General features: G+C 41.0%; 1 protein-coding gene across 7 annotated transcripts in view; it reads left to right on the top strand.

Moving 5' to 3' along the window:
* Positions 1-21,617, top strand: part of ZNF280D (zinc finger protein 280D) — a 235,533-nt gene that overhangs the window by 96,292 nt on the left and 117,624 nt on the right. For all 7 annotated transcript variants that reach the window (XM_033920137.1, XM_033920139.1, XM_033920140.1 and 4 more), the window contains one exon: positions 6,129-6,305. In XM_033920137.1, coding sequence (XP_033776028.1) covers positions 6,129-6,305 — 177 coding nt within the window. The remainder of the gene's footprint in view (positions 1-6,128; positions 6,306-21,617) is intronic.

Genomic DNA, 21,617 nt, shown 5'->3' on the forward strand with positions numbered 1-21,617 from the left:
GTGGTAGGCAGGAACAGGGCAGGTCTAGTGGCAGACTGGGACAGCACAGGCAGGCCTAATGGCAGGCTCCCCACCCCAAGGCAGGGAGGCAGGACCCCACCCGGCAGGGCCCCCCACCCCGAGGCAGGCAGGCCCCCTGTACCTTTTTAAAAATCCTGCCGTCCAGCACTGAATGGCAGAAGCTTTAAGCGCTCCTGCCCTTCCCTCCGTTGACTCCCGAACTCTCATGGCAGCGTCAGAGAGGAGCACGAGGCAGGCAGGTGCAAGCTTTTCACGTTCCTGCCTGGTCCTGCTCCACTCCGTGAATGACTTCCGTCAGAGTAACAGGCATAGTGAGTTATCAGGCTGTGATAGCCTGTGAAATTTGTATTGGAAATTCTTGTTTCATTTTGGATTAGAGCCAATATTTTATATTGTTTACCTTACAGTTAAATTTATTAGCTTACATTTTTTTAAATCTTGGCATTGCTTTACAAGTGTATTTATTTATGTATTTGCACTTTGAAATTATTCTAAAAAATGAATTAGAGGAGAAAAGAAGGGAGTCTATCTAGTTTAAAAAAACCAGGAAGGCGGAGGTGAGGAATATAGAATTGAAGCTGGAAAAATCAAGATTATTTGTTCTTAGAAGGATTCGGCATTTGAAATCTAGAGTTCTTCCAGGGACGGTATGGCAGAGGCCAGAGATGAGAAGATGATACTGAGGAGAAGACTTGAAGGAAGAGAAAAATTGAGTGTCACCTGCATAACAGTAATAAAATTCTCCAAGGACAAGCAGTACATCATTTGCCATATAGGGGTAATGACATCTGATGGAGCCTAGCACAGACAATTTCTAGAAAACTTTGGCAACCCAGACTGCGTAGACACACTTATCTTCAGGCTCATCTCACTCCAGGCAGGTTGCCATTTTTCAGTGGCAATGAGAAGACTTGTTCTTCTTTGCTCTTTTCGTAATGATTTTTTATTTTCTTGGTGGCCTTCCATACCTTGCAGAATTTTTGTTTTGTAAGTAGCTTGCAACCATTTCTTTTACCTCTTCTTTTTTATTTTTTGTGATTTGTTAGGACAAAAACTGCTTCCTTTATTTTTTTTGTGGCTCTAAGGCTCACTTAGGGCCAAGCTCCTTGGCTAGAACTGTTTTCTTAAAAATTTGAGTTTTGATTTCACTTCAGCTATTTTTCCTCCATTATCCCAAAAGACTCCCAATGATTTTATGTAAAAATATTCTCAGTATGGCAAGATCATATCTGTCCCTGACCGTCATAATTGCATATCATCCTTAAGGCAGTACAGATGAGGAATTTGAAGGCCCCCTTCTTTGTACAGCCCATCAATTAAAAAGTAGATTCTGTTTATGGAATCCAGAAAGCTCCCAGATTCGAGAAGCAGTAGCTTCCTCATTGTTCAGTGGTGATTGAATCTGCCCTCAAAAGGGCCAGACGTTCCAGAATCCATGCCTCTTTATCCCTGGAGAAGGATGCTTGAACTCTGAGGAAAGGGATATTACCAGTGTTGTGCCTCAAGGTTCTGTTCTTTGGCCTGTTCATTTTAAATTTTTATAAACGATATTGCTGAGGGGCTGTTGGGTAAGATTTGCCTCTTTGCAGATAATACTAAAATCTGCAATAGAGTAGACACCCCAGATAGTGTGAATAACATGAAGAAAGACCTATTGAAGCTTGAAGAATAGTCTGAAATTTGGCAGCTAAAATTTGATGCTAAGAAATGCAAGATCATGCATTTGGGTTGCAAAATCCCAAAGAAACAATACAGTTTAAGGGGTGAAGAACTTATGTGCATGACAGAAGAGCAGGATTTGGGTGCGATTGTATGCGATGATCTTAAGGTGGCCAAACAGGTTGAAAAGGTAATGGCGAAAGCTAGAAGGATGCTAGGGTGCATAGGGTGTTGGCCCGTAGGAAAAAGGAGGTATCAAGCCCCTGTATAAGACTCTAGTGAGACCTCATTTAGAATATTATGTGCAGTTCTGGAGATCGCACCTTTAGAACGATATAAAAAGGATGGAGTCGATCCAGAGGAAGGCTACTAAAATGGGGTGTGGTCTTCATCATAAGGCATATGGGGACAGACTTAAAGATCTCAATATGTATACTTTGGAGGAAAAGCAGGAGAGGGGAGATAATGATAGAGATGTTTAAATACCTACTTGGCGTAAATGCACAGGAGTCGTCTTTTTATTTGAAAGGAAGCTCTGGAATAAGATGGCATAGGATGAAGTTAAGAGATGATAGGCTCAGGAGTAATCTAAGGAAACACTTTTTTACAGAAAGGGTGGTAGATGCATAGAACAGTCTCCCGAAAAAAAGTGATAGAGACAGAGAACATAAGAATAGCCTTACTGGGTCAAACCAAAGGTCCATCAAGCCCAGTAACCTGTAACTTCGAGTGTCCCCTAGTCTTTGTAATTTTTGACAGAAAGAAAAATCGATCCACTTGTACCCATTCTACTTCTACTTAGGATTTTGCTGACTTCCTTTTCTCCCCTCAGCTGTCTTTTTTTACATGCTGAAGAGCTCTAACATTTTTAGTCTTTCCTCATACGAGAGGAGTTCCATCTCCTTTATCATCTTGGTTGCTCTTCTTTGAGCCTTTTTTAGTGCAGCTATATCTTTCTTGAAATAAGGAGACCAGAATTAAACGCAATACTCCAGATGAGGGTGCACCATGGAGCAATACAGAGACATTGTAACATTCTTAATTTTGTTAACCGTCCCTTTTTAAAAAAACAATTCCTAGCATCTTGTTTGCTTTTTTGCTGCCGCTGCAAATTGGGCGGAAGGTTTCATTGTATTGTTTACAATGACACCCAGATCCTTTTCTTGGGCACTAACCCCAATGTGCATCACTTTGCTTTTATTCACATTAAATTTCATCTACCACTTGGATGCCCAGTCTTCCAATTTCCTAAGGTCTGCCTGCAATTGTTCAAAATCCACATGCGTTTTAACAACAACAGACTGTGTCTGAATTCAAGAAAGCATGGGATAGAAACGTGGGATCTCTTAAAATGAAGAAGAGATAATGGTTACTGTAGATGAGGAGACTTGATGGGCTATTTGGCCTTTATTTGCCATCATGTTTTCAGTTGTGCTCTCTACTTTGATGAAGCCTCCATTTAAACCACTTGTGACTTCATCTCTCAAGCACCTCACTTGGAAAGTAGTTTTTTTAAATCTGCATCACTTCTGCATGATGAGTTAGTGAACTTCAAGCATTGGTTTCAGATCCACCTTATACAATATTCTGTCATGATAGATTTGTCCTTCACACTTATCCCAAATTCCTACTAAAAGTAGTCTCAGATTTTCATCTCAACCATTCTATAGTTCTGCCTGTCTTCTTCCCAAGACCACATTCCTCTCCTGGGATAGCTGCACTCCACACTTTATATTACATTACATTATATTACATTAGTGATTTCTATTCTGCCATTACCTTACGGTTCAAGGAGGATTACATAAAGATATATCTGGCCATTTCCAGAGGAATTTGAGAATAGCGAGGTTGGTTCAAAGAGGTGAGGTGGTTCTTTTGTTGCCATATGTTTGTGTAAGTCACTTGTCTTCCCTGTTTTAATATGTTTAACCTGTTTTTGTGTAATTTTATTATGTTAACCGCTTAGAAATTGGATTAAGCGGTCAAACAAATCTTTAATAAACTTGAAACTTCTTGTGGCGTTAGATTTTTTTTGAGAATAGTGATGGTGTTAGGTTGATTTCAAGGAATTGTTGGGTAGTAGGGCTTTTTTGAATAGTATGGTTTTTATTTCTTTTCTGAATGTTCTGTAGTCTGGGGTCGTTATCAGCAAAGTGGAGAGTTGATGGTCCAGTCTCGCTGCTTGTGTGGCCAGGAGGCCATCGTATAGTTTTTTTCCACTTGACTTCTCTGATTGGGGGATATGTGAATGGAGAGTGGGTTCTTCTTTGTCTGGTTGAGGTGGTTTGGATTAGGCGGTTGTTCAGGTATGCTGGGCTGTCGCCGTTCATGGCTTTAAATAGTAGACAGTAGAACTTGAATTGTATTCTTGTTTGTATTGGTAGCCAGTGTGAGTGGAGGTACCCCTCGGTGATGTGGTCATGTTTGCTCAGTGAGTAGATGAGTCTCAGAGCTGTGTTTTGGACTGTTTGTAGTTGTTTAATCATGGTTGGGGGCAGGGGAGATAGAGAATGTTGCAATAGTCTAGAAGACCCAGCACTAGGGCCTGGACTACAATCCGGAATTGTGTTTCATCGAAGAATTTTTGCACTTGTCTTAAGTTTCTCATGATTGCGAAGGATTTCTGTATTGCTTTATTGATTTGTGGTTGCATGATATAGCACCTGTCAGTTGTCATTCCCTCTAGTTTTAGAGTAGGTTGTATGGGAAATGTGGTTGAGTTAATTACTAGGTCTGTTATGGATGGGTTCTTATCATTTTCGAGGAGAATGAATTTAGTTTTGTCTGGGTTTAGTTTCAGTTTGTGGTCTTTCATCCAAGTTGTTATTGTTTCTAATGTTTTGTGTAGAGTGTTTCATGGAGGGTTTTGGTTGATCAAAAGGGAGAAGAATGGTGATGTCTGCGTAGCTGTAGGAGATTAGGTCTGATTTATCTAAATAGGTGCCGAGGGATGCGATGTAGAGGTTGAAGAATGTGGGGGATAAAGGGGATCCTTGGGGTACGCCACAGGGGTTGGACCAGGGTTCTGACTTTTCATTGCCTGATTTTACTCTGTAGGATCTGGATTTTAAGAATCCTTGTAACCATGTGTGTTCTTTATCCGTGATACCAATTGCATCCAGAATTTGTAGAAGAATGTTATGGTCTACCAGGTCAAATGCTGCGGTGAGATCTAGTTGTATGAGGAGCATTTTTTTGCCTGTACTTTGGTGTTGTCTAGCTGTGTCCAGGAGGGATCCTAGTAGAGTTTCAGTGCTATAATTGGTTCTGAAGCCAGATTGTATATGGTGGAGTATGTTGTAGTCTTCTAGATAGTCGGTGAGGAGTTTGGCTGCTAGGCTACTGGACTGTAAATATGCTCTTGCATCAAACCCCATAGAACATCCACTCAACTATTCCTGTCCTTCGATCCTAACAGGCTAGGAACTCCAGTAACAAACAGAACAAGCTCTTCATGGTTAGTGGACTGTATCTCTTTCTGCTATGCTCGGGCTGGGCTGCCACTGGAAGGTAATGTCACAGTTCAGAAAGTTAGAGCAATGGCAACTTCAGTAGCTTAGCTACGTTTCACTCCCATTGAGGACATATGTAAAGCAGCAGTCTAGTCTTCAATTCATACTGGTACTTTAACATCCAATACTGTCTGGAGAATCATTTCAGATGGGATAGTTGATTCGGCCAAGCAATTCTATAAAATTTATTCTATAAAATTTATTCTCTTATTTGCTAGAGAGTCCCATCTATGAGAATATACTGCTTGCTTGTCCTGGGATTAAAGTACAGTTACTTACCTGTAACAGGTGTTATCTAGAGACAGCAGGCAGGTATTCTCACAACCCTTCCACCTCCCTTAGTTGGCTTAGCTTTTTGCTTTTTTTTTTTTTTTTAACTGAAGTGATGGTCCTGTCAGGTGACATTAGGCGGAAATGCACCAACGCATGCATGGTATGGACAGTCTTGAGCCTTTTGAAAAAGTTTAAAGTGACAGTATACTTTTGCACAGTCATTACCAGTGATCCGTGGATGATGTCACCCATCTGGAAGAATATCTGTTTGCTGTCCATGAATAACACCTGTTACAGGTAAGTAACTGTGCTTTATTAAGTTTTTAATATGTTCTATTTGATTATTTTTTATTTTAAGAGTTTGCATGCATTTTGTAACTCACTTAGGTTTAAATGGACTATAAAGCTTTTAAATACATACATAAGAAATAAGTATTTGGCCAGTGTGTGCTCTAGACAGGAGGTACGTTAAAACAGAGGGGGAGAACACTGAGTAACATTGAATGAAAGCTTGCAGTATCTTGTAGAGTAAGACAGGCTCTTTACCTTTCAGCTCAGAGGCAGGGGAAAAACCTTCTGAGCCAAAGAAAGTGAGTTTTAAGAAAAAGTTTAATAAAGCATGAATTGATTACATTGCTTTCTTTCTTTTTTCTTTTTATTCAGCTAATATTAGTCTAAATGAGACTGCTTTTGTAAATAAGCGCCCTGCTGCTTCTGAGATAAACAATATTACACCAAAAAAGTTGAAACCAAATGAACCTGGTGTGGGAAGCACTTCATCTACAATGCCTTCAGTTAATCCAGTCACAGTGTTGCCATCAAAAAACTTGCCTGCTAAAGGTAAGCTGTGGAGGTGTATTTTGGTTTTGATTTTCCATATTTTATTTTATAATCAACTTCTAACAATATAAGTGAACAAACAGATAATTGTCATATCAAGTTCCATGACATAATACATTAAACAGATCTCCCCTCCTCAAAGACAGACCCCTCATAAAAATTTTCATCTATCAAGATGGAGCCTAACCTCCCTTATTTTATTGTGTCTGTCTTGCTTTCAACTGTGCCCAATCGTCATCACACCCCTATACTAGGACTCTGGTGGAATTTTGATGTTAATTTTTCCATTATGTATCTCTCTCGTTCTATTCACTCAGTCCATGTACAAAGGTGCTTCAGTTTTCTTCCTAGCTGTGGCTATGCAGCACTTTGTTGCTAGTGTCAGATGCTTGACTAGTTTAATTTTATGTATTTCTGGTATTGGTATATTAAACAAAATATCTGTAGTCACACGGGGTTTCTATGTAGTTTGCTTCTTTGATTCACTTACATACCTTGCTTCAGAAGTCCCCAATAAAAGGGAATTGCTACCAAATGTGTAGCATTGATCATATTCCATTGTAATTCCTCCAACATTGTCCTGAATAGCTGGGATTTAATTTTATTATCTGGTTAGGGGTAATGTACCACGTATATAGGACCTTTTATAGCTGTTTTCTAAGATTTTGATGCATATAGAAGTTTTGGCTGTCTTTCAAAGATCTCTTCCCATACTTCTTTATTCCATATCTCCCCATTCTCTTTTTCTCAACCATTAATGGATGTATACCTAACTTTCTTTCCACCTGTTAGCGTTGCAAAGATGACAGAGTAAGCACCCATTGCCACATGGTATCTTCTGTGACTCTGGATGGGAAGGCACTCAAGCATGTGCAGTACAGGCCTATCAAAGGCTTCTTAAAGAGATACGAATGCTGGGTAACATCTATACTGGGGCTCCTTTGGGGTACATCGCCCTAGATGACCGAGAGATGAAAGATAGGGAAGACTAGGCCATAGTCCCTTTTATCAGTACCCTTCTCCTCTGCCAACTCCAGACTCCGTCCCTTCTTTCTTGCCACTCTGTATGCCTAGAACAGGCTGCTTGAATCAATAAGTTGTGCACCGTCCATAGCAATATTCAAATCTAAGCTAAAAGCCCACTTTTTTTAAACTGCTTTCAGCTCTTAACTCCCACTCACTGTCAAATACCTATACCCATTATATCATTTCTTCTACCAGAAACTTCCCAACCCTGAGATGTCCTGTCTGTCTGAGCAGGAACAGTCTATTGAATGTTAAATGTACAACGCTGCGTATGCCTTGCAACACTATAGAAATGATACATAGTAGTAGTACCGTGTTTCCCCGAAAATAAGACACTGTCTTATATTAATTTTGGGCCCAAAAAAGGCACTAGGTCTTATTTTCGGGGAGGTCTTATTTTTTTTCATGTACAGTGTTCCCCCGGTCAGTCACGGTCGGCGATTCACGGTATTTTCCGACCGCGAATGACCCTTCCTCTCCTCCACCCCAGTTCTTCCTATTTCCTTTCTCTCCCCCACATGTGCAGTACCTCCCCTCTCACCCATCTCCTTGTGCAGTATCTTTCTATCCCTCCCTCCCTTCCTTCCTCCTGTACAGCAGCACCCTTGCAGCTTCTATCCCTCCCTCTCCTCCTCTCCATCCCCGTGCAGCAGAACCATTGCAGCTTCTATCCCTCCCTCCTTCCCGACCGTCCTAGGCTTCAAGAGCAAACTAGATGCATATCTCCTTAAGAGAGGCATATAAAGATATGGTGGACTATAAATTACGCCAGGTGTACACCTGGCAGGGCCTCCGCGTGTGCGGATCACCGGACTTGATGGACCGAAGGTCTGATCCGGAGATGGCAGTTCTTATGTTCTTATGTTCTTATTCCCTCTGCTGCCAGATGAGGTGGGGGAGGAGTGTTGCAGGATGAGGGTTGAGGAGCTAGGAGAAAAGGGAGCAGCACTTTGAAGAGTATGGGAGACGGGAGGGCAGGAAGACAGCTTGCCAGATATGGGGTGCTGGGATCAAGGGGGGGAGGGGTTGGGAGCAGTGTTGCCAGATGAGGGGTGGGGAAGGTGAGAGGAAGGGGAGCAGCACTTTGAGAAGTGTGGGAGCCGAGGGGGAGCAGCGCTATCGGATGAAGAGTGGGAGAGGGATGGAGTGCTGCTATTTAGGGGGGGGCGGGCGATGGGTGCTAGGGGAGCCAGCCAACCCGGCCCGGCTCTCTCACCTGCGGCGCAGACAAGATGTTGCTGAGCAGGTGGTTCAGTTCCTGGAACTGGGTCCGACAGAGACAGAGAGGCTGAGTGAAGCACACCAGACACTGGCTCAGCGCTGCGCTGCTGTTTGCCACCTCTTTGAGCCACTGCCGACAGGCGGGGTCCAGGTTCAGCAGCTGCGACACCTCCGGAAGTTCGGTCCAGTCGTTGCTTGCGCACAGCGTCGGGAACAATGAAAGCAGCGCGACCAGCAGCAACACCACCAACGGGGGGGGGGGGGAAGAAGCGCTGCTGCTGCCGGCAACTAGGACTTATTTTCAGGGGTAGGGCCTAGATTAAGATTTGGAAAAATTGCTTTTGCTTACTAATACTTAGGAGGAATTTAGGAGATACCTAAAAACATATTTGTTCTTGAAGCATTTTGGTAGCTGATTTGCGAAATCTTATACAATAACTGATCTTTAAAGGTTTTTAGTTACTAGTTTTTAACTTTGTAAGTTTTACTCAATTTGTAGCATTTTTAACTATTGTAAATCGCATAGAACTTTATGGTCCTGCGGTATATAAACTTTTTATTATTATTATTACCCCAAAAATCATGCTAGGGCTTATTTTCGGGTAGGGCTTATTTTCAGGGAAACACAGTAGTAGTAGAGAAATGATATTCAATGCAGATGAGTCAGAGAAATTGAAACAAGATGTAATGGGGCAATTTAATAAATGAGAGTAGCAGATCACCAGGACCAGATGGTATATACCACAGAATACTGATAGAATTGAACTTAGAACATAAGAGTTGCCAAAGTGGGACAGACCAAAGGTCCATCAAGCCCAGTATCCTGTTTCCAACAGTAGCCAACCTAGGTCACAAGTACCTGGCAAGATCCAAATTAGAAAAACATATTTTATGCTGCTTATCCTAGGAATAAGCAGTGGGTTTCCCCAAACCATCTTAATAATGGTTTATGGACCTCTGTTTTAGGAAATTATCCAAACCTTTCTTAAAGCCTGCTAAGCTAACTGCTTTCACTACATTCTCTGGCAACCAATTCGAGAGCTTAATTACCTGTTGAGTGAATAAATATTTTCTCTGGTTTGTTTTAAATCTACTACTTAGTAGTTTCATTGCATGCCCCCTAGTCTTGGTATTTTTGGAAAGAGTAAACAAACAATTCACATCTACTATATATACTCGAATATAAGTCAAGCCGAATATAAGTCGAGACCCCCATTTTTCCCCCTCAAAAAGGAGGAAATATGGTTGACTTGAATATAAGTTGGGCGGCTTAATATTCAAGTGCCTGCCCTGCCAGGGTCTGCACCCAGCGTCCCCTCCTTCTCCCGTCAGGCTCTGATCCGAGCCCCTTCCCTCCATCCCTTGTCAGACTCTACACCCAGCCCCCTCCCTGCCAGACACTGCACACAGCCCCATTCCCGCCCTGCCCTGTCCATCGTACCTCCTCTGCCGCTGGAATCCCTGGTGGTCCAGAGGTGTAACAGGCAGGAGTGAGCTTTCCATGCTCCTGCCCCGCTTCTAACCTGGTCGGTCGCTACCGTGAGTTCCGGCTTCAGTGCTGAGTGACTTCCTGAATGGCTCTTGCAAATTTCTGTTTACTGACTCCTTTGAACTATAATTGTCTTTTTAAGGACAATATGATGCACTTTCCCTACCTCCTCATTTGCACCTTCCATGTTCCTTTTATTTCTTTATTGTAGTTCATTCCCCCTTCCCTTTTGTGGGTGTACATCTTGTCTGTCTGTGGTACTAATCTTCCCTAGTGATGTTCGTACCTGCTAATTTAATTATTTTATCTTAATTTTAATGCATTTGCATATTACTTTTTATTGATATACATTGCCTATCAGTCTGATTAGGCGGTAAAAAAAACTTGAAACTATTTATTTATTTTTTATTTATTTATTTATTTAGATTTATATCCCGTTCTCCCAGTAGCTCAGAACGGTCTACAAGTAAACATACACAGTAGAAGTAATTAGGCAAATAAGATGTACAATAGGTTTAGGTGCTTGGACATACAAAATTGTGCAGTATTTATCAGGGTACAAACAATTTTTCAGAGTACAGACAATTTATCAGAGTACAGACTAAGAGAGGACTATACTGAAATTTAGGAGAAGTTAAATAGGGGAGAGAAGAGTGAGGTGGGGTTTAAGGGGGGGTGTAGACTGAGGGAGATCTTTAGTTGAAGAGGAGGGTCTTTACCATTTTACGGAATGTCAATAAAGAGTTCTGTTGCCTGAGTTGGGGGGGGAGTTTATTCCAGAGATGTGGGATGAAGTGGCTGTAGGATCGTTTGCGGGCAGTTTCTGAGAGGAGGGACCTTCCAGGGGGAATGCATAGGCGTATTTCCGATTTTGAGCGGAGGGAGCGAGTGGGGGTGTAGATGGGAAGCTAGATTTTATGTAGGAGGGGGTGGTGGCATAAATTCTCTTGTGGGCTACTGCTAGGGCCTTGAAAGCACAGCGCTGGCTAATTGGGAGCCAGTGTTCAGCGCGGAGTGCTGGGGAGACGGGATCATGGTAGTTGAGGTTGTGTAGGAGGCGGATAGCTGCATTTTGGACACGTTGGAGGCGTTTGAGATTATTTTTGGTTAGTCCATTAAATAGGGAGTTACAGTAATCCATTCTGGAGAGGACATATGCGTAGAGGGGTTGGGCGAGGTCAGGTGTGAGCAAGTGCAAAGTGATGCATATAGGAATGAGTGACCCAAATTATAGGTATGTCATGAAAGGTTCTACATAAGGAGTGTCTGCGCAGTAAATGGAACTAGGTATCCTCATTGATAATACATTGAAACCCTCTGCTCAGTGCATAGCAGCAGCCAAGAAAACAAATAGAATGTTAGGAGTTAGGAAATAGATGGAAAATAAAAAATGAGATTATTGTAATACCTTTGTATTGCTCCTTGGTGTGACTGCACCTAGAATATTGTGAGCAATTCTGGTTACTGCATCTCAAAAAAGATATAGTGAAATTAGAAAAGATGCAAAAAAGGACAGCAAAATGATAAAAAGGATGGTGTTACTTCCCTTTGAGGAAAGGCTAAAGTCAATAAGATCTTCAGCCTGGCGTGGTTAAAAGGCGACGTGATTCATACATGTGACACTCAATGCAAAAGACTAGATAACAACCCTCTTGCTGCTGGACTACTGTCTGCATCTTGTTATTGAGCTGATTAATTAACCTTATTAAGCTACTAGTATAGAGAGCCTTAGGATTTTATTATATGCTTTATTTAATATTTGTTTCGTAGATAGTCTTAGGGTTATATTGTATGCTTACCTACTGTTTGATTCTTTACAGGTAATGAAATATAAAGAGTTCTCCTGTTGTCCTAATTAGAATAATTGACAGTAATTTAAGACTATAAGTATAGAAATGAGCTAGAGGTGGGAGGGAATGGAGACTAAACCAAACCCTGCTCTGTCTGGCAGAAACTATCTCTAGCAGCAGGTTCAAGCTTACAAAACTGTAGAACTATAAAAGGCTATTATCCTATGGAGACTAGCTAAGTAAATTGTGATTCCGTATTAAAGTGAGCAGATTTAACGTAGATAGTTGAGTTTGGAGGGAAGTGATAAATGGGAGCTCTAGACCGCGGATAGCGTTCATATCTACAAGGGGGAAAGGTCTTTAGCCTTTTCCTGAAGAGACAGTGTGTGGGAATCTACCGCAGGTGAGTTGGTAGATTGTTCCAGATGTATGGTCCAAGGAATTCTAAAGTGGAGTTAAACTTTTTTTCTGGCATATTTGTTGAGAAGATGGGAAAGGTATTTTAAATCGTTTTGTAAGTCTTGAATTGAGGAAAGTGTGTGAGACTGGGATACAGGTCCACTGGAGCTTTCATCATAGATGGCCATGTGGATCACACAAGCTAATTTGAAATGAATACGTTTTTTTGAAGGTAACCAGTGCAGTTTTAGCAGTAAGGGACTGACCCTCTTAAAGCGGTTGGATCGAAAAAATCAATCTTGCCGCTACGTTTTAGAGCAGTTACAGGCGCTTCAGTTCTTTCTCTGTAATGCTGTATTAGAGGGAGTTGCAGTAGTCCAGGTAGGGTAGCATGAAAGCTTGTGCCACCATCCTAAAGTTGTCTTGGGTCAGAGCTGATCTGACTGATCTTAGTTGTCTATTTTGAAGAAGAATCCCTTTGCCAGGGATGTGATCTGGCTCCTGAAGAATAAGGAGGAGTGTATGGTAATTCCTAGCGCCTTAGTGAAGTTCGATATAGAGAATGACACGGTGACAAAATTCATCACCGTTCCCGTCCCCGCGGATAACTGCAGGAAATAATCCCATGTCATTTTCCAGTGTCTATTTCAACCTCGGTCCTTCTACACCATCATTCTTCAAAGCAAAGCTTGCGGGTCAGTGGTTGTGCCCAATTATACTCTGATTCTTCCCTCTCTCCTTAAAGAATGACATGAAGATGATTTCCCGCGGTTATCCGCGGGGACGGGGACGGTGATTAATTTTGTCACCGTGTCATTGTGAGTATAGCAATAGTTCCTTGCAAGATAGTAGACTAGTCCTTGAACCACAGTACTTTGGTCTTTTGCTTGTTGATTTTCAGGAAATTGGTCTGGGCCCATTCACTCAGGTTTTCGGCAGCAGATTTTATGAGGTGAAGTGCAGAGTTTTAATATATCATCTGCATAGGAGAAGAGGTGAGTCTGAGGGAAGGGGAGGCTATTTCCCTCTTCCCTTAGGTATCTGTTGAAGAGGGAAGGTGAGAGCAGGGTGCCTTGTGGGACACTGCATGAGGACTCCCAGCTCTGGGATCTCTGGCTACTTTTCTAAAGTTCATAAGACCTGTTTTTCAGGAATTGTGTGAACTAGTTGAGGACTGTGCCATGTAATCCCACTTCATTGAGCTTCAGGAGTAATAGTGAGTGATTGATAGCATTGAAGGCAGCAGAGATGTCAAATTGTAGCAGGACGGACTGGTTTTTTTTTGCTCAGGTATGATTTGGCTATTGATGTTAATTCTAGTGCCTCTTCATCCAGTCTGAGATCTCTTTGAATGTAACTGTGGAGAAATTCTGCCAGTATCTATCAACTGGTATATCATCCTCTAGTGTGGATTGCTGGGCCAGGTTCAATTCCTTCTTCTAATTAAGCTCTGGAATTCAATGCCAGTGAATATGGTGAAAGCAGTTAGCTTAGCAAGGTTAAAAAAAAAAAGTTTGGATAATTTCCTAAAATAAAAGTCCATAGACCATTATTAAGAAGGATGTGGGAAAATAATATCTTATTTTTAGGATAAGCAGCATAAAATCTGTTTTACTCTCTTGAAAACTTGCCAGATACTTGTGACCCTGGACTGGCCATTGTTAGAAACAAGATACTGGGCCTAATGGACCTTTGGTCTGCCCTCTATAGCAATTCTTATGTTTACATGTGAGAATAATGGCCCTGCTGTCCTTGGAGAAACCTTGCTTCAGGTGAGTAACTTCACTTTGTATGCAAGTATTTATTTGTATTTTGGACAGTGGAGGCTTAAGAGACTTGCCCAGAGTCATACGGAGCTCTGTAGTAGGATTCAAACCCAATTCTCGGGCCACTTCACAAACCATTAGGCTACTCCTCCAGCTCTTTCAGGGATTCATCACTAGTGAACACCAGGCTTTTCTCATGGTGAATATTGGATGATTCTGTCCACCATTGAAGGGAGGAGGAAATGGCAGGAGTTACTGTGTAGTTATGAATATTTTGTGTGAGAAGGACTTAAGAGTGATTCCATTGGAATTTCAACTCCAATTGTGCTTCCCTCATCTGGAGGTGCAATAGAATCTGCCACTTTTAGCATTAAATTAAGGATCTAATGCTCACAAATGAAGGAATTGTTTCCAATGCCCACCTAGGAATTAGTGATCATCTCACAATATGGTTTGATATAATAGCTAAAACATAGTGCAGTCACACAAAATTCAAAGTATTGGATTTCAGACATGCTGCTTTTGTTGAAATGGGAAATTACCTGAAAAAAGAAGCTGAAAGCATAGGTAGGCATATGAGAAGTGAAAAGACAGCAGTCCAAGCTGAAAGCTGCTATAAACAAATATAAGAGAAACAGAAAACCGATATGGTTCTCTGAACAAGTGACTGAAAAAATAAGGGCAAAAAAGGTTGTGTTCAAGAAATATAGAAGAATGCAACAAGAGAATGATAGAAAAGATTACTAGATTAAATTCAAAGAAGCAAAGAGAGAAATATGGCTAGTAAAAGCACAGATGGAAGAAAATATGGCTAAAGCTGTAAAGAGAAGTGACAAGACTTTTATGTAAAATGGCTAGAAATGAATAAGACTGAAAGATCCAAGATCAGCTATGTGGACAGTGATGATGATAAAGTGAATGTACTAAACAAATACTCTTTGGTGTTAATGGAGGAAAATCCTAGAGAAGGGTCTGGGAATCCTAGAATGGGAATGGAGTGGTTATTGCACCATTCATAGAAAAAAAGTGTGTAAAAAAACTTGAAATTCTGAAAGTGGACAAAGCTATAGGGCAGAATGGGATACATTCCAGAATACTGTGGGAGCTCCTGGTGGGACCTCTTAAGGATTTATTTAATAGATCTTTAGAGACAGGAGAGGTTCCGCAGGATTTGAGATGAGCAGTTGTGGTCCCTATTCACAAAAGTGGTGATAGGAAAGAAGAGGGAAATTGAGAGCCAGTAAGCCTCACATCAGTGGTAGGAAAAATAACGGAGTTGCTGCTGAAAGAAAGAGTTATCATTCTAGAAGGCATTAAGGTTTTCTAGTGCAATATGTCTAGTGGTCCTGAAAACTAGGGTTATGCATCTGAACCCATAAGTTGATTGCAAAATACTGTCAATCATCTTTTCAGCTTTGCCTCCTTCCCAGGGAGCTGCTCATGTCCCTTCATTTTTTTCTGCAAGCAAGTTGCAGAAAAGTGTTTTTGCTTTGCTCTGCTCTGCAGTTTTATTATTTTGGGGTATTTTTTTCTAAGTGTTCGGTTGGAAGTTTGGTGCCCAAAGGTTCCCACTTGTTGGGACCTCTGCCTGGGAGAAGACATAGACTCGTGCTGCAAATTATGCTGCTAACACGATCAGCACTCAGGGACATCTAGCTAGCCAGTCTGCTTTTGCATTTTTTGAAGCTACTCACATCCCTGATTTATCAGGAACTTGAACGCACACTGTTTGGCTCTGTCCCGGCTTATAGTAGGCCAGCTGCATGGTCCTCTCATGGCAGTCAATCACTAGCAGCTCTTTACTGGGCAGGAGTGTGGGAAGACCGCTCCTGCTCCAGTTCACCGCTAGACCACCAGGAGTTTTAAAAGGAGGTGGGAGGAAGGTAAAAGTTGTAACAGTCAGCTGTGACAGGAGGCAGGAGAGATACCTCCTGTCCCGGCCCACTGCTGGACCACCAGGTCTTATGGCAGGCCCAGTGGAGGCCTGCAATAGGTCCAGGAGGGGAGGGGGTCGGAGGGGGAGTGCTGACCCAAATATAAACAGAGACTCCCATTTTTTGGCCTAAAAATCTCAGCATATATTCGAGTATATGGTATATGCCACACTGAATGATTTCCCACCTGCAAGGAATGTGAAATTCTATATGAAGGGGCATACCAGGGCTAGCCTAACAGTTAGGCAAGACTAATTAGTTGCCTAAAATGGCAGCTTTGGGGAGGAAAGGACAGCAAAGAGAGAGTGCAATCAAGTTTAAAAAGAAGAAAGAGTGATCTTAGCCACAGAAACTCAGAGCCATCAGCACACACTTTGACCTGCAGGAAGGGATGAGACAGTTTTCAAATAGCCTGTGTACCTGAGTAAATGATATTAGGAAATAGTTCTTGTTAAATGTATGTGTGTGTAGGTTTGCACATAAAATGTAATATTTTAAAAGTGTGATATCCAATTATATGTTTTTATATTATGGTTGTGGGAAATCTCTGTGAACCTGGAAGACATACTGAGCCAGATTGACAAGTTAGAGTGATAAATCACCTGGACATCCAGGGTATTGAAAGAACTCAAACATGAAATTGCTGATCTGCTGTTAATGATCTGTAACCTGTCATTAAAATCTTTTGTAGTACTAAAGATTGGATGTTGGCCAATGTTATGCTGATTTTTTTAAAAAGAGTTCTGTGGTGACTTTAGTGCTGGTCAAAATAGTGGAAACTCATAAAAAGTAAACCTACAGAACACGTAGACAAACATTGTTTAATGGGACAGAGTCAGCCTGGGTTCAGCCAAGTGAGTCCTTGCCCCATCAGTTGGCTTGATTTCTTTGAAGGTGTGATTAAAATGTGGATAGTGGTGAGTTGGTTGATATAGTATATCTAGAATTTCAGAGAGCTTTTGACAAAGTTCTTAATGAGAGTCTCCTGAGAATTAGGAGGCTATGTTCTGTTGTATATTAGGAACTGGTTATTGGACAGAAAATAGAGGGTAGGGTTAAATAACCATTTTTTAGAATAGAGGAGGTGAAATAGTGGAGTGCCGCAGGGATCTGTATTGGGACTGGTACTATTTAACATATTTATAAATGATCTGGAAATTGGAACAAGAAGTGAGGTGATAATTTGCAGACGACACAAAACTATTCAAAGCTTTCAAAACACATGAGGACTGTGAAAAATTGCAGGAATACCAAGTTTCTTCAATTTTTATTATCCTGCACTGAGGGCTGACCTGGATGGCTTACATTTTAAAACTTCAGGGGAAAGGACCAGGGTTTGTGAAGGGGAAAAGTTAAATAAGACAAGAAAGTGATTGCAGGGGGGCAAACTACAATGTTGAAAGGATAGAAGAAGGTAGGATAAGCACATTTGGGTAACTGCATTTTGGTAAGACTTATCTAGTGTATTTAGAAAGTGATATCTTAAGAATTCAGTTTTGGTATACATCTTGAAAGAGAAATGTTTTTAAATCAGTTTTAAATTTATCAATGATGTCTGTAGAAATAAAAGGAAAACATAAAAGAAAAAAAATACCTTTTTTATTGGAATAACTTGGACTAAATATAGTTTATGATTAGCTTTTGAAAGTAAACCCCTTCCTTCTTCTTCAGATCAAAAATAAGCAAATGTTGGTAAAATCGGTATATGTAAGGGAAACAAGAAAGCATTTCAGTGGTAGTTGGAGACAGAGGTGACAAAACAGTTTGAATTTCTTAGCAGCAGTATTGCCCGATTCAGGGAAAAAATTTTCAATTCGATTCAGCCTATTGAATTGACTTTGTTTTTTTAATTCAATTCACTTTTCCTGCACAATTGGGCAGTCTTTTTTCAAATGTCCTGTTGGGTTTATTTTGTAGCCTTTTCACCCACCCCACCCCTCCACCTCTCTTTACCCTCTTTAACCCACACTGGTGCTGTGGTGTAAACAAACAAACAAACAAAAAAAAGACTTTTCCTTTCTCTGTTAGGTCCTAGTTTACGCTCGCTAACAGCAGCTCTAGCCTGGATACACATTTCAAATCTGACATAATGTAATCACAATATAAGCAGAAGGGCAGATCAATTACTATTCAAAATTGAATAAATATATCTTCAACATAAAAACGTGAGACTTAACTGAAACAACCTCAAAAGAGCTTCTAAGTCATATTGATAGAGAGAAATCAATACCAAAACACTTTCAAAGAGAATTTAAAATTGTGTATATCTGTAAGAACTTTGTAACAACCACGCTGAATATAAACAACTCTAACAAGGTGGATATATCAATATGCTTATGCTACTCAGATCATAGGATCTCTTATAACATATATGTTATTTCAGATTCCCATCCTGGGACCATGGCTTTAATCATGTATACACCAACCTGCCTTCCTCTAAACAAAACAACGGGTGCTATGCCAAATACTTATTACCGCTTATGTTTGTGTTAGTTAAAACCAATAGCACTAAACTCAGCATTGACACATCTTTGATGGTATCAACCAAATCCAGTGCTGGCAAGACTCAAAAGACTCTCTTGTAATCAGAGAAACAGAAAATACAATTATTTTTTCTACCTTTTATTGTCTGGTCAAATTATTCAAATCATGTTGATCTGACATACAGTTGGGCTTCCTAAAGCAGCAGCGGTGGCCAGCTGACTGTGAATAGGCTGTTTGTGGTCTGCCTCACCAGGACTTCCCTCTGCCCCATCATCAGTGATGTCATCGGTGGCCTGGTAGGCCATGAGCAGCCTGTTTAGACCACTGCCTCTGCTTGCCATCCACCGCTGCTGCTGGTTTAGGAGGCCTGGAAGTATGTCAGGTCTCACCGGGGAGTGGGGTTGGTTACTGAATCGGTGAGTCCGATTTTTTATTTTGGGTGAAAACGAATCGATTCAAAATGATTCACTGAAGCAAATCGGGCAGTACTACTTTGCAGTGGGTAACAGCCAAAATGTTTGTTAAGTAGGAGATGGAGAGGTGACAAAGCAGTTTCAAATCCTTTGTTGTAGGAAAGGAAGCCAAGGTTTTTGATAATTAGGAGACAGGTATCAAAGCAGTTTAAATTTCTTTATAATGGGAAAGAAAGCCAAGGTTCCTGTTGACCAGATTCTCAAAACTTTAACGCAGTCACTAAACTGGTTTCTGATGGTTTATCCTGCACGCATTTTAGCGGCAGATTATCAGAACAGCTTATCTCGACATTTAGCGAGCTTTCTAGCAGTCTCTGACACTGCCATACAAATGAGCTCTCCAAAAGCGGCACCGGCTTTTGGCAACAGAAATCAGCAACTGGTCCAGGTATGTGCCGGTGTAGTGACAGCACTGTTTAAAACCCTGGCAGCGGGAGAGATGCTCATTCTCTCCCACCGCAAACAACACCCCAAATGCAGTGGGAGAGATGCCCATGAGATCATATGGGAAAAATATTCAAAATAAGGGGATCCTTCATATTCTCTTCCAATGTAGTATATATCATTAATGCAAAAAGTGCAAAGAAGGGTGCTACATTGGTTGAAAAGGCCAGGATCAGCTTACACAGATATCATTAAAAATTACAATGCCAACCAGGATGTCACCTCTGTCAGACAACACTTTGGAAAAACTGACCACTATCCCAATGATTTTATGATAAGAATACTGAAAGGAAATTTCAAGACAATCAAAGTAAGACTTTTGAAATCAAAATGGTAAAATATTTTGATACCTACCAGACAGGACTCAACAAGTACCTTGTCTTTCTTTCCGACAACAAAGGAATTTGAAACTGCTTTGTCATCTTTCTTTCTCTCCTACTTAACAAAGTCCTTAGCTTTGTTACCCACTGCAAATAAATTCAAACTCTTATCACCTCTTTGTCTCCAACTACCACTGAAATCCTTTCTTGTTTCCTTATATATACTGATTTTGCCAACATTTGCTTATTTTTTATCTGAGGAAGAAGGGGCTATCTTTGAAAGCTAATCATAAACTACATTAAATTAGTCCAATAGAAAAGGTATTATATTTTTTTTCCTTTGTTTTTGTTTTATTTCTACATATTACCTTGAAGAGTGGACTAACACGGCCACCACACCTTTTCACTCAATGGATGTCTGAAATCGGAGTGACAAAGGGAAGGAGTTCCAGAGCTGGGGTCCATTCACTGAAAAGGTTGTATTTCTGATAAGTTTGTATACAGTTTCATGGTAGGATTGAATTTTAAGCTGATTTTGGTGTGCAGATCTGAGAGATCTAGAGAGGGCATAAGGAGTGAGAAGACAAGGGGGTTTGCCTGTATTTAATGTTTTGAAAATTAATAAGAGTGTTTTCTAGTGCAGTACGTGTGTCATTTTGGACTGTAGGGTATTCTCCACAAGCTCGTGACCTGTGCAGAAGGAGTCCATTCCAGGTTTTCAAACTTCTCCTTCTTTAGAGGGCTCTGCTGACCCTTTCAGTTTTTCCTTTTGCTTGCGAGCCAGAAGGTCTTTCTGATTTGCTCTGTATATTTCTTTATTATTTTCAGTGGTTTTCTTGGCGATTTTTGCAGATTTCACCGTTTTTGCAGATTTTTCAACAGATTTCAACCAGAGCTCCCCAATTGCTTCTTTTCACCATCTATATTTGCTCCTTCGGTGCCATGATTTCCTCCCATGGCTTTCAGTATCACCTCTATGCTGATGACTTCCAGATCTACCTCTCCACACCAGATACTTCTACAGGAATCCAGGCCCGAGTCTCAGCCTGCCTGTCCAACATTGCTGCTTAGATGTCTCACTGCCATCTAAAACTGAATTATGGCTAATACTGAGCTTCTTATCTTCCCTCCCTCCCCCTCCCCGGTTCTCTGTTTCTGTGGACAACACTTTCCTCCTCCCTGTCTTGTCACTAACAACCTCGGGATCATTTTTGAATCTTTTCTCTCCTCTGCTCAGATCCAATAAACTGCTAAAGCCTCTTCCTCTATAATATTACCAAACTCTGACCTCTCTTTTCTGAGCAAACTACCAAATCCCATTTACTTATCACCTCTCGCTTAAATTGTTGCAACTTGCTTCTCTCGGGTCTTCTGCTCAACTATCTCTCTCCTCTTTCAATCCATTCAAAATTCTGCTGCACAACTTATGTTCTCACATTACCCCTCTCCTCAAGTCACTCCATTGGCTCACCATCTATTTCCAAATACAATTCAAACTCCTCTTACTGACTTACGAGTGCATTCACTTTGCAGCCCCTCAGTATCTCTTCTCACTTATCTTCCCTTGTGGTCCCCCCTTGTGAATTCTATCTCTAGCAGTATTCAAATCCAAGCTAAAAGCCCACTTTATCAATGCTGCTTTCAACTCCAAACACCCATGTCTATCCTTTCATTCTCTCTGCAAGAAACTCCCAACCTCTATATGTCTTGTCTGTCTGTCTGTCCATATTAGATTGTAAGCTTTTCTGAGCAGAGACCGTTTATTACATGTTAAATGTACAGCACTTTATATGCCTTTCAGCGCTATAGAAATGATAAATAATAGTAGTAGTAGGTCTACAGAATCCTGAGTGGTGTAAAACAGGCAAAAGTGAATTGATTTTTCACCCCTTTCAAAAAGTACAAAATCTAGGGGACACTTGGTGAAGTTACATAGGAATACTTTTAAAACAAATAGGAGGAAATA

This window comes from Geotrypetes seraphini, chromosome 14, assembly GCF_902459505.1.
Source record: "Geotrypetes seraphini chromosome 14, aGeoSer1.1, whole genome shotgun sequence".
In the NCBI taxonomy this organism is placed as follows: Eukaryota; Metazoa; Chordata; class Amphibia; order Gymnophiona; family Dermophiidae; genus Geotrypetes; species Geotrypetes seraphini.